Source organism: Schistocerca serialis, chromosome 2 (assembly GCF_023864345.2).
Source record: "Schistocerca serialis cubense isolate TAMUIC-IGC-003099 chromosome 2, iqSchSeri2.2, whole genome shotgun sequence".
Classification (NCBI taxonomy): domain Eukaryota; kingdom Metazoa; phylum Arthropoda; class Insecta; order Orthoptera; family Acrididae; genus Schistocerca; species Schistocerca serialis.
In genome coordinates, this window is record NC_064639.1 from 979952719 (window position 1) to 979966170 (window position 13452).

A 13452-nucleotide genomic window follows, 5' to 3' on the forward strand; every position below is an offset into this window, starting at 1 on the left:
CATGTTCTTTGTTATGGAAGGCAGACCGACTTAAAACCGAAAGAAGCCCGCGCTTTGTAATCGAGTGTATGGTGTCACATTTTGTAAAGAGAATATGATAACTCCTACAATATTATTTCAGTGGTACAGGGTGGCGCACGAAAAATCGGCCCCGAGTACTAGACTGCTCATTGTCGCTCACCAATCATCATGTTTCGAAGTTGTTTGCATTTGCTTATTTGTTATTCCTTCACTGCCTAATTATTATATGTTTATCTATTCCTTCTCGTTGCGGTAAACAAATCGTGCGTAATTGGCGAGCATTCTGTACTCGGGGCCGGTTTTTCGTGCGACGCCTTGTATTATTTCACTGCGGTCAGCCACATAACGCTACAGTTGGCTAAACGAGGTTTTTTGCAGAATCACGAAAATTAAACGTGTGTGAGAATTCTATTACGAATAAAAACTCTGTACTCCAGGGGGGAGGCAAGTGCCCCCTCTTGGCACCTTCCATCTTCAGTCACCTATGCTACTAATTTTCAGTTTTTCATAAGAACCAGACACCAAGCACAATGAACGGTGAACGAGTGAAAATGAACGGTTCCCAAAAAAGAGCGATCACCAGTGAACTAGTTGCCAAGGATGAATGACTTTGCCCATCTCTAATGTGTACTGTTAAGGGGCTCCGGAAAGGCTCAAAATCATGAAAAGTTCAATTTTTACTTTTTTGCGTTTTCTGAATCTGCAGACTATTACCTTTTAATAGATATATAATTTATTCAATTCTGAAGACTACAACTATTTTTAAATTTTTTTTTAAATGTGTTCTACATGGGCGTGACCCACTGTGGCGCTGTTAAACTGCTGTCAAATGGTGTTATTATTAACATCCGTGTTCATCAGGCACATTTTAGTGATGTGAGATAAAGTATGTGTTGTGGCTAACCTGTGATGGTTCAATATATATCGCTGGTGTGATTGTCGATTGTTTCATGTTTATTTACTCTGTTGTTATCTCGAAAATATTCGTAATTAATTCTGTTTCTTGAGTCTCTGTTTTGTTGAAGTATAATAATGAGTAAAAGTAAAGTTATTAGAAATCCTCTGAAGGCTTTTAAGAAAAGGAGAAATGTTGGAAAGCCAAAGGTATGTGTTATTACTGTAAACAATAAAGACGATAACCAAGTGAGTGAACCTAACCTCTCAAGTACACCTGCCCATAGCAGTCAAAGTGGAAAAGAAAATACTTCACAGAAGAAGCTTGGTTCAATGAGTGAAAACTATGAATGTTTTATGGGCGAATCGGATGTGAATGAAATATTTGATATGTCGGTTCTCAAAGGAATTTTTTCAAACTGTGTAAGATGTATTCATTGTAGTGAAGTTGGTCTGGAACTCTCCATAATAAAGCACATAGGACTTGCTAGTGAAATACAACTGAAATGTGATAAGTGTTCATACATGACCACCTTTTGGAACAGTGTTGCAGTAACTGCAACTGAAGAAAATGGTAGCAAAATCTACGAACACAACAACGAGCGATGCTTGCTTTAGACAAGGAACGCCTTCGGGCTGCAGACAGGGCTGTAAAGAGTCTAGAAATACAAGCAAGAGTAAACAGGAGGAGGAACAAGAGGAAGCTGGAGGAGGAGTTTGCAGAGGATGAAGATAATCCATCCTATGGACCTGGAATGCACTAAAAAGTTAATCCAATCTTTGTCGCTCGATTCCCAAAACTTTTATTTTCTCATACCAATTACATGTTTTCTAAGGATCTTCCAAACATATTTGTTTCAAACTTTCAGTAAATGTTACACAGTACCTTCTGCATAATTTAACACAGCCTTTTTCCAAAAAACTGTATATTTTTGAATATATAAATAAAAAATTGCAAAAAAATGTTGTGAATTTTCATTACAATTGAAAAAAAATCATCTTTAATAACTGAAATAAAATTTTGTAAAATCCCTGTGTTAAGTTGTAGCCCATATTCCAATAAATAATCTGTAAAAAGTTCAACTTCCTACCTCAAATACTTTATGAGGAAAGATGTAATTTATAAGCGTTATTTTAACATTGCAAGTATAGGGCGTTCCGGAGCCCCTTAAATAGACGTGCAGCTGTTGAGCAACTCACCCCCCAAATGAAGCAATGGATTAGCAACAGTGTCTCCTCAACGACCGCTCAGCAGATGTTGCTGTGTATGGGCCTCCACAGTGGGCGTCTGGTTCATGCACTCATGCTGACTTTTGTTCATCCGCGACGAAGGCTGGAATATGCCCGCCGATACCGAAACTGGACGTCCACTGAATGGCAACAGGTGGCCTTTTCAGATGAATTAGGCTTTATGTGCCATCGGACAGATGGCCGTTGGCGTGTACAGCCCCGCAACAATCGTCAGAAGGATCCAAGTTAGAGGAGGGAACCTTGTGGTCTGGGGAATCTTTTCGTGGTGTTCCCTGGGTGACACGCGTAATATGATTGAGGAACGGCTCTCGGCTGCCTATTGCGCTGTTAACAGGTTGGTGTCAGAAGGCTAAAATGTCTATTGCGCCTCAGAAATCACTATATATGCTTTTGAAAGGCAAGTTAAACGGGAACCGAATAGTCAGAATTAATGGGCAGATAGTATCGCGTCAGACATGTGCCCGTTACTTGGAGTATATCTAGATGATAAATGAAATGAAATATCGTGTGCCGGCCAGTGTGGCCGAGCGGTTCTAGGTGTTTCAGTCTGGAACCGCGCGACCGCTACGGTCGCCAGTTCGAATCCTGCCTCGGGCATGGATGTGTGTGATGTCCTTAGCTTGGTAAGGTTTAAGTAGTTCTAAGTTCTAGGGGACTGATGACCTCAGATGTTAGGTGCCATAGTGCTCAGAGCCATTTGAACCATTTTTGAAACGTTGTGTGGCTAGGGCCGGCCGTCGGGTAGACCGTTCGCCTGGTGCAAGTCTTTCGATTTGACGCCACTTCGGCGACCTGCGTGTCGATGGGGATGAAATGATGATGATTACGACAACACAAAACCCAGTCCCTGAGCGAAGAAAATCTCCGACCCAGCCGGGAATCGAACCCGTGCCCTTAGGATTGACAGTCTGACACGCTGACCACTCAGCTGCCGGGGGCGGGCATCTAGATGAGAATTGGAGTTTCATTCCGCAAATCGAGCAAATGACATCTAAGTCCTTGGCATTGTTCAACAAATTAATATCAATTGGACAAAGACGATTCCATCTACCTTCAAAGGCAATCCATATTTATGACAACAGTATATTGGCTCCAATAGTTGGGCATGTATCTGGTGTGTGGACCCACAGGTTAGCTCTGGTGCGGCCTGCCGCTACTGTCAGGCGAATACAGGGGGATGTTTTGATGAGATGTATTGGTGCATTCAACACCAGTCCCACAGATGCACTATTGATAATCATGGGGCTATGCCCAATAGACTTGATAATAAGCAGCAGGCAGCCTTCTACTGGCTGCATAAACAAAATATTGACAAACTGCTAAATATTATGGGCATTCCCCTGATAAGTGTTAAAGCTATTAAAGAAAGAATGCTTGACATTTGGCAGGAAAAATGGGATAGATCTAATATATGACGTGGATTGGCTCCACCTTGATGTATATGTGAAGGTTCAGAATTCAGGCTTTTAGTGTACAGGAAATACATATCAGCTCTAAGACTGCAGTCTGCACGACAGGAAGTCTGTGTTTCACATGCTACGTAGACCATGTTTATCATTTCTTTCACAGAACTGGTATATTGAACGCTACGTTCAGATGATGCAACAATCTGTAAATACAATACCTGTAGCAACAGACGACTTGCCCAATAAGTAGATTCCAAGGAGACGACAGTGACTTCATAAAGGCCTCACCAAAGGTTGGCGGATGGTTAAGTTCCTTCGACGAAGAACTCTGCAGAAACTATGAAATTAATAACGTAGCTAAATGTTCACTTGCTTTATTTTTATAACAATTTGTTAATAATTTCTTATGTTTGTCTTATATCTTAATTTTGTAATTGGCATTTGTCACACTTATCTTTAGTTTTGCGATGTGTTAAATAAACATACGAATTACATCTATACATCTACATCCATGCTCTGCAAACTACTGTGATTGCATGGCAGACAGCTCTTCCCATGGGTCGGCCGCGGTGGCCGTGCGGTTCTAGGCGCTGCAGTCCGGAACCGCGGGACTGCTATGGTCGCAGGTTCGAATCCTGCCTCGGGCATGGATGTGTGTGATGTCCTTAGGTTAGTTAGGTTTAAGTAGTTCTAAGTTCTAGGGGACTGATGACCTAGGATGTTAAGTCCCATAGTGCTCAGAGCCATTTGAACCATTTCTTCCCATGGTACCACTTATTAGGACTTCAGCGCGGGAAGAAAGACTGTTTTACGTGCATAATCTTTTCCTGCCTGTGGGAGCGATGAGTACGGAGTTGTTGTATATTCCTAGAATCCTAGTTCACTGGTGATCGCTCTTTTTTGGGAGCTGTTCATTTTTTCTCGTTCACCGTTCATTGTGATTGGTATATGGTTCTTATGAAAAACTGAAAATTAGTAGCATAGGTGACTGAAGATGGAAGGTGCAAAGAGGGGGCACTTGCCTCCGCCCTGGAGTACATACAGGGTGTTTCAAAAATGACCGGTATATTTGAAACGGCAATAAAAACTAAACGAGCAACGATAGAAATACACCGTTTGTTGCAATATGCTTGGGACAACAGTACATTTTCAGGCGGACAAACTTTCGAAATTACAGTAGTTACAATTTTCAACAACAGATGGCGCTGCAAGTGATGTGAAAGATATAGAAGACAACGCAGTCTGTGGGTGTGCCATTCTGTACGTCGTCTTTCTGCTGTAAGCGTGTGCTGTTCACAACGTGCAAGTGTGCTGTAGACAACATGGTTTATTCCTTAGAACAGAGGATTTTTCTGGTGTTGGAATTCCACCGCCTAGAACACAGTGTTGTTGCAACAAGACGAAGTTTTCAACGGAGGTTTAATGTAACCAAATGACCGAAAAGCGATACAATAAAGGATCTGTTTGAAAAATTTCAACGGACTGGGAATGTGACGGATGAACGTGCTGGAAAGGTAGGGCGACCGCGTACGGCAACCACAGAGGGCAACGCGCAGCTAGTGCAGCAGGTGATCCAACAGCGGCCTCGGGTTTCCGTTCGCCGTGTTGCAGCTGCGGTCCAAATGACGCCAACGTCCACGTATCGTCTCATGCGCCAGAGTTTACATCGCTATCCATACAAAATTCAAACGCGGCAACCCCTCAGTGCCGCTACCATAGCTGCACGAGAGACATTCGCTAACGATATAGTGCACAGGATTGATGACGGCGATATGCATGAGGGCAGCATTTAATTTACTGACGAAGCTTATTTTTACCTGGACGGCTTCGTCAATAAACAGAACTGGCGCATATGGGGAACCGAAAAGCCCCATGTTGCAGTCCCATCGTCCCTGCATCCTCAAAAAGTACTGGTCTGGGCCGCCATTTCTTCCAAAGGAATCATTGGCCCATTTTTCAGATCCGAAACGATTACTACATCACGCTATCTGGACATTCTTCGTGAATTTGTGGCGATACAAACTGCCTTAGACGACACTGCGAACACCTCGTGGTTTATGCAAGATGGTGCCCGGCCACATCGCACGGCCGACGTCTTTAATTTCCTGAATGAATATTTCGATGATCGTGTGATTGCTTTGGGCTATCCGAAACATACAGGAGGCGGCGTGGATTGGCCTCCCTATTCGCCAGACATGAACCCCTGTGACTTCTTTCTGTGGGGACACTTGAAAGACCGGGTGTACCGCCAGAATCCAGAAACAATTGAACAGCTGAAGCAGTACATCTCATCTGCATGTGAAGCCATTCCGCCAGACACGTTGTCAAAGGTTTCGAGTAATTTCATTCAGAGACTACGCCATATTGTTGCTACGCATGGTGGATATGTGGAAAATATCGTACTATAGAGTTTCCCAGACTGCAGCGCCATCTGTTGTTGAAAATTGTAACTACTGTAATTTCGAAAGTTTGTCTGCCTGAAAATGTACTGTTGTCCCAAGCATATTGCAACAAACGGTGTATTTCTATCGCTGCTCGTTTAGTTTTTATTGCCGTTTCAAATATACCGGTCATTTTTGAAACACCCTGTATGTAGATATGTTTCTACCTACCGTAAGGGAAAGATTAAAAAACAAAGTAATGAAGCCCTTGCAGGGCCTAGTTCATTTCCTTACGGGTCATGGTCCCTACCCCACGTACCTGCATAGAATAGGAAAAAGGCCAACATCAGAGTGTGACTGTGGTGGCCACGCAGGATCGCCAGAACATACAGTGTTTAACTGTCCAATATACGAACAGACTGTCTCAGTTGAGAGGCAGCTTTTACAAACGATAAAAGTTGAGGAAATGTTGAGGAATAGAGACTTGTTCGACAATTTCGCAAAATTGGTAAACAAAGTCTCAAAGGAGGCTCAGCGGGACTACATTGTAAGAGGTTAACTAGTACACGAATATGTCACACAGTGCGACTCTGGTCATCAGAGTCTGCACTGTTACCAATAGTGGCAAAACCTGGACAGAACAGAGCGAATCAGTCCGGGGATGAGGCGACCATTGGTCGGATCGCCTGGGGATAGGTCGTTATACTTCTGCTGACATGGATTAGAAGAGAGGCCGGAATGTCGCGTTGGTTGGCCTCCCATTTTTGGGGCAGTGATCGGGAGGTCAGGAGTGGTGCTGGTGGAGGTTGCCTCATGATAATCCGTTCGCGTGTGCGCTCTCAAGATCTACTGCGCAAAATTGTAAATATGTAAATATATTGTTTGTTTAAGTCTTTGACTTGTAGTAGATTGCAGTTGTAGTTAGCTCAGTATGGTGGTGGAGGGACCAAAAGCACGTTATAAATGTAGTGGTTTCCTGGTAGTGGCGGCCCGCCTCCCTGTGGTTAGGGACGACCAAGTCTCTGGGAGGATTCCAGAGAGGCTAAGAGGCCGTTCATTTGTTTCTTATTACTATTTAGTTTATTTGCATTGCAGTGTGTTCAGAATTAATGAAGCACTTTTGTAAAAACAGTAGCAATGTTTAGTGTTAATACATCCACTCAAAACTGTTAGAAAGTGGGTTGTGTGTATCAATAAATCTGAATCTGAATCTATTCCCTGGGTGACCTCGTCCTTCTGGATGGCACAGTGGATCAGTACAAAAATGCATCTATCCTTAGGGAGCAAGTCCACCCCCACACGCAGTTTCTTTTTTCCTCGGCACGAATGCATCTATCAGCAGGATAATGAAACGCGTCACACAGCTCGTAGTGTACATCTGTTGTTCGAAGAGCACCAGGATTAGTTTGCCGTACTCCCCTGGCCACCAAACTCCCCGGATTAAAACCCAATCGATAATCTGTGGGAGCACTTCGAACGGGCTGTTCGCTCCATGGATCCTCTATCGAGAAACTTGGCGCAGCTGGCCAAGGCTCTCGAGTCGGCATGGTTCAAAATCCCTGTCAGTATCTTCCAAAACATCTTACACTCTCGTCCAGCAGGTCCGTGCTGAAAAAGGAGGTTATTCAGGCTTTTGACAGGTGGTAACTTTAACGAGACTGGACCGTGTATGAACTTACCATGGTTCTTGTGGTTATAAAAGAAGTGGCTACAAGATGAAACATTTCCCAGTTGACGTAGTGAAAGAGACGACAAACGCCAGACCAGACGTACAGTTGGTTCATCTTCTTTTAATATAAAGAATGATGGAGTGAAGGCTCTTATTCAGTACAGTATTGGCAAGAAACACGTTTTATAAGGGCGATCAAAAAAGGTTTCAAGCAGCATTACTAAATTTCTTGTCCCACTTTCGGGAGATTTAAAACAGCTGCAGTTGAACTCATTAAAATCTCACGCGGTAAAACATGGACATAGTTATAATTCGTCTGTGGCAATAAATTAGATTCCGTGCCCTATAATGAGCTAGTTTCAAAGGTGCATTTATGTAGAACAAAAATGGAGGATTTCATGACTAACGTTTGGGCGCCATATTCTGTAAAATCTCTCGTAAAACATAAAAGATCAAAACAGTCCATTGTCAGTATCCACTCACGCTTTCAATAAAGGCTATAGAAAATTTTTCCCACTTGTACCAACTTTCTTTGATGACGAAGATGTAATAGTAAATTACCTATTAGAATTTTATCAAGAATAGTACTGAGAATACTTCGGTCAATTATAATCGCACCTGTTCGGCCTTTCAAAAATTACAAAATTTAAACCGAAATATTCTGAAAGCTAACTGCAACTGCTATGTCTTGCATAATCCACAAAACAGTGGATGAAATTATTATATTTCGTATTGGAAGTCTTGCACTAATGGTGTAAGTAGGCCGTTTAGGTTATGAAAATCACTGACTGTGCTGTGTGCAGTCTGTGGCTGGTTTGCATTGTTGGAATATTCGCTATTGTAGTGTTGGGCAGTTGGATGTGAATAGCCCGTAGCGTTGCGCAGTTGGAGGTGAGCCGCCAGCAGTGGTGGATGTGGGGAGAGAGATGGCAGAATTTTGAGAGCGGACGATCTGGACGTGTTTCCATCAGAAAAAGGAAATTTGTAAGACTCGATGTCATGAAATATGAATTTTGAACACTATTAAGGTAAACACATTATTTGTTCTCTATCAAAATCTTTCATTTGCTAACTATGCCTATCAGTAGTTAGTGCCTTCAGTAGTTAGAATCTTTTATTCAGCTGGCAGTATTGGCGCACGCTGTATTGCAGTAGTTTGAGTAACGAAGATTTTTGTGAGGTAAGTGACTCATGAAAGGTATAGGTTATTGTTAGTCAGGGCCATTCTTTTGTAGGGATTATTGAAAGTCAGATTGAGTTGCGCTAAAAAAATATTGTGTCAGTTTAGTGATGATCAGAATAAGTAAAGAGAGAAATATCTGAGTACGTTCAGTCTTGCTCAGCTGTTTGAAAATCAAATAACGTAGAGGTTTTCCAGCACTGTCATTTAAAAAAATTTTCTAAGGGGATGTTTCAAAGGTTTTTAGTGAATTTTTACCAGTGTCTACTACGTAGGTTGGAACTTAAATAGTGGCAACTATTTATTCACAACCGATACAAAACAGTTACATGTTTGCATCTGTTACTGTTCATCAAAGCAGTCACCAGCGTTATGCAGAGGTCGTTGGCAGCGATGTGGAAGGCGTAGTATACCGTTAGCAGAGCCTGTTCTGTTGATGCTGCGATTGGAGCGGTCTACTGCCTGTCGAATGTCTGGAACAGTTCTGAAGCGAGTGCCACGAAGTGGTTCCTTTATCTTCGGACTCAAATCCAAGTCACAAGTACTTCCCAGTCCCATCAACCGATAACAGCAGCCACAGCTTGCGCTGTGTGCGCCCGTGCATTGTCGTGCAAATGGGTGGGTTGCGCAGTAAGTGTCGCCGCTTCTTTCGGAAAGCTGGTCGCAGGTGATGCTCCAAAAACGACGCGTTATTGACTAGTTCTATTTGCGAAGCTCTTTTAAATCATCAATTTTTTCTGAAATCGTAACAATTTCTTTGTCTCTACATGTACATCTCACTACCGATTTCCGTCCTATTCGGATAATTCCTTCATGGTGCGTCTTTTTTTTTCTTGGAGTGTAGATGAATAACTATAATTTACACTACTTGTTAAGCTAATGTCATTCAGTGTTAGCATAAAATGTTAAGTGTTATAGGTAAAAAGTAGTGCACTCTGAAAGTACTAGATGAAAATGCTACCTGTTTGTGAGAAAACCCCTTCTCTTTTTCTATTCCCCTCACTCATCTAATTCCCTTCCAAAAGCTTCCCCTTCTCTCTCTCTCTCTCTCTCTCTCTCTCTCTCTCTCTCTCTCTTTCCCCTCTCCCTCACTTCAGCTCTTTCACTTTCTCCCCTCTCTCTCTCTCTCTCTCTCTCTCTCTCTCTCTCTCTCTCTCTCTCTTCAACTTCTTTAACTTTCTCCCTCTCACTCATGCACATCCCCTCTAACTTTTTCTCTTTCTCTTTCTGTTTTCCATCTGTTTCCCCACTCTGCCTCTGCCTCACCCAGACGTATTGCTGTCCCCAGACGTGCTGGCCAGACGCGCAGCCAGAGGAGATGGGCCAGCAGTGCCCAGATGAGCAGGCGGCGCAGGCCCACGTCTCCAGCATCGCCACCTGGAAGCCCTTCCTGCAGTTCCTGCTGCCCGCCGTCGCTGTCGCTTTCGCAGGACCCTGGAGCGATAGGTCTGTTGATCAATACAATACATGCAGATCTTTCTTGAAAATCTTTGGAAGACAGAAGACTTCAGAGCACTGTTGTTTTGTGTCTTGACTCTGCCAAATGTAGTGACGTGAACACCCTGTCTAGCATAGTATGTGAATGAAACTTTGTACTATTCGGTTATGTGTAACGACAGTAACTACTATTCTTGAACATGAACATGTCAATAGAGCACTTTCACGCAAGCATTAAGCATTCGTTGCTTCAGAGCACACGATTTTTTTAAATGTATCTCAGCCTCGGATCAAATAAATGGTATCATTACTGGTATCGACATCTTAGCAAGACATTATAACGATCGCTAACCCTTGGGTTAGTCAGTTCAAGTCACAATAATCCACCAAGTTCTACTTCTCACAAAAACAATCTTTTTATTCCGATCGAATTATTTTATACTGGAAGTGACACGTGATTACATTTTCACGCAATTTGGGTGCAAAGATCCTTAGAAATAAGTACCCAAAACAACCACCTCTGGCCTTAATAACGGCCTTGATACACCTGGACATTGAGTCAAACAGAGCTTGGATGGCGTGTACAGGTACAGCTGCCCATGCAGCTTCAACACGATACCACAGTTCATCAAGAGTAGTGACTGGCGTATTGTGACGAGCCAGTTGCTCGGCCACCATTGACCAGACGTTATCAATTGGTGAGAGATCTGGAGAATGTGCTGGCCAGGGCAGCACTCGAACATTTTCTTTATCCAGAAAGGCCCATACAGGACCTGCAACATGCGGTCGTGCATTATCCTGCTGAAATGTAGGGTTTCGCAGGGCTCGAATGAAAGGTAAAGACATGGGTCGTAACACATCTGAAATGTAACGTCCACTGTTCAAAGTGCCGTCAATGCAAACAAGAGGTGACCGAGACGTGTAACCAATGGCACCCCATACCATCACGCCAGGTGATACGCCAGTATGGCGATGACGAATACACGCTTCCAATGTGCGTTCACCGCGATGTCGCCAAACACGGATGCGACCATCAATGATGCTGTTAACAGAACCCGGATTCATCCGAAAAAATGACGTTTTGCCATTCGTGCACCCAGGTTCGTCGTTGAGTACACCATCGCAGGCGCTCCTGTCTGTGATGCAGCGTCTAGGGTAACCGCAGCTATGGTCTCCGAGCTGATAGTCCATGCCGCTGCAAACGTCGTCGAACTGTTCATGCAGATGGTTGTTGCCTTGCAAACGTCCCCATCTGTTGACTCAAGGATCGAGACGTGGCTGCATGATCCGTTACAGCCCTGCGGATAAGATGCCTGTCATCTCGACTGCTAGTGATACGAGGCCATTGGGCACCAGCACGGCGTTCCGTATTACCCTCCTGAACCCATCGATTCCATATTCTGCTAACAGTCATTGGATCTCGACCATCGCGAGCAGCAATGTTGCATACGTTAAACCGCAATCGCGATAGGCTACAATTCCACCTTTATCAAAGTCGGAACCGTGATGGTACGCATTTCTCCTCCTTACACGAGGCATCACCAGGCAACGCCGGTCATCTGCTGTTTGTGTATGAGAAATCGGTTGGAAACTTTCCTCATGTCAGAACGTTGTAGGTGTCGGCACCGGCGCCAAGCTTGTGTGAATGCTCTGAAAAGCTTATCATTTGCATATCACAGCATCTTCTTCCTGTCGGTTAAATTTCGCGTCTGTAGCACGTCATCTTCGTGGTGTACCAATTTTAATGGCCAGTAGTGTATATCAGTATCATCGTGTCAGCTTCAGTGCTTTTATGATTTAACAGTCATAAAATTGAAGTTATTGACAAGAGGAATGTTCTACATCGACTTTCTATCAGCTGTTCGCATCCGAAATACAGGTCACATTCCTGGATTGTGAGGTTACCTGGTGAAAAGGGAAACCCTGTTACCAACTGCATGTTGGTAACTGTCGCTCACCTAACACTCCCAGTTCCCTACACTTCACGTACGCGCTTGGAGTAGTGACGCATGGCATTGATACATCGCGAAGTGAACTGTTCGTTATTCCGCCCACTGCTCTTCATTGATGTGAGCTCTGAACATAATGCTTTGGCCAACAAGGCTGAAAGGCGACTTTGACTTGACGGAAGAAGAATTTTAGGAAAGATGCTTCACCTGTAAAGGAGACCGCACATAAATTACCTGGTCAAATGTATCCGAACAACCCTTTGCAATGCTGAATTGACCACTAAAGGTCACGAGAAGCGGGCCCACCAGAACAAATGGGAGCCGCGCGGGATTAGCCGAGCGGTCTCAGACGATGCAGTCATGGACTGTGCGGCTGGTCCCGGCGGAGTTTAGAGTCGTCCCTCGGGCATGGGTTTGTGTGTTTGTCCTTAGGATCATTTAGGTTAAGTAGTGTGTAAGCTTAGGGACTGATGACTTTAGCAGTTAAGTCCCATAAAATTTCACACACATTTGAAAAAGAATAAAAGGAGGCCGAAACTCTTGTGTTGTCAGTAGAGAACGAGTAATGGCAGAATGGATCGGTCAGAATAGCTCATTGGCTTCGAACGTGAACTAATCGTGGGATGTCATCTGAGTAACATGCCATATTTCAGTCTTTCTAAAGCTGCCCATGTCGGCGGTGATATGGTTGTGAAGTGGAAATGCGAAAGAAAAACAGCAATTAAGTCAAGACTAGCAGACCGTTTTTACTATCGGACAGGGGCCGTCGAGCATTGAAGAGGGTGGTCATAAAAAGTCGCATGATATCAGCGGAAGGAGTAGCTCGTGAGTTCCAAAGTGCTACTAGCGGTCCAGCTAGCACAGTGACTGCGGTAAGGAGTTAAAAATAATGGGGCACAACTGTCGAGCAGCTTCTCATAAACCACATATTTCTATAATCGTTGTTAACCGGTGCTTGAGGAGGTATAAACAGTGGCGACACTAGGCAGTGGATGAAGGGAAACGATTGGTTTGGAGTGACGAATCAACATCTACATATATACAGGGTGTTACAAAAAGGTACGGCCAAATTTTCAGGAAACATTCCTCACACACAAAGAAAGAAAATGTGTTACGTGGACATGTGTCCGGAAACGCATACTTTCCATGTTAGAGCTCATTTTATTACTTGTCTTCAAATCACATTAATCATGGAATGGAAACACACAGCAACAGAACGTACCAGCGTGACTTCAAATACTTTGTTACAGGAAATGTTCAAAAT

The 13452-nt window shown here is 43.6% G+C and overlaps 1 protein-coding gene across 1 annotated transcript in view; it reads left to right on the forward strand.

Annotated features, from left to right (window-relative positions):
- Window positions 1-13452, forward strand: part of LOC126458393 (uncharacterized) — a 251838-nt gene that overhangs the window by 150635 nt on the left and 87751 nt on the right. Inside the window, exon 3 of the mRNA XM_050095401.1 lies at window positions 10091-10248. Coding sequence (XP_049951358.1) covers window positions 10091-10248 — 158 coding nt within the window. The remainder of the gene's footprint in view (window positions 1-10090; window positions 10249-13452) is intronic.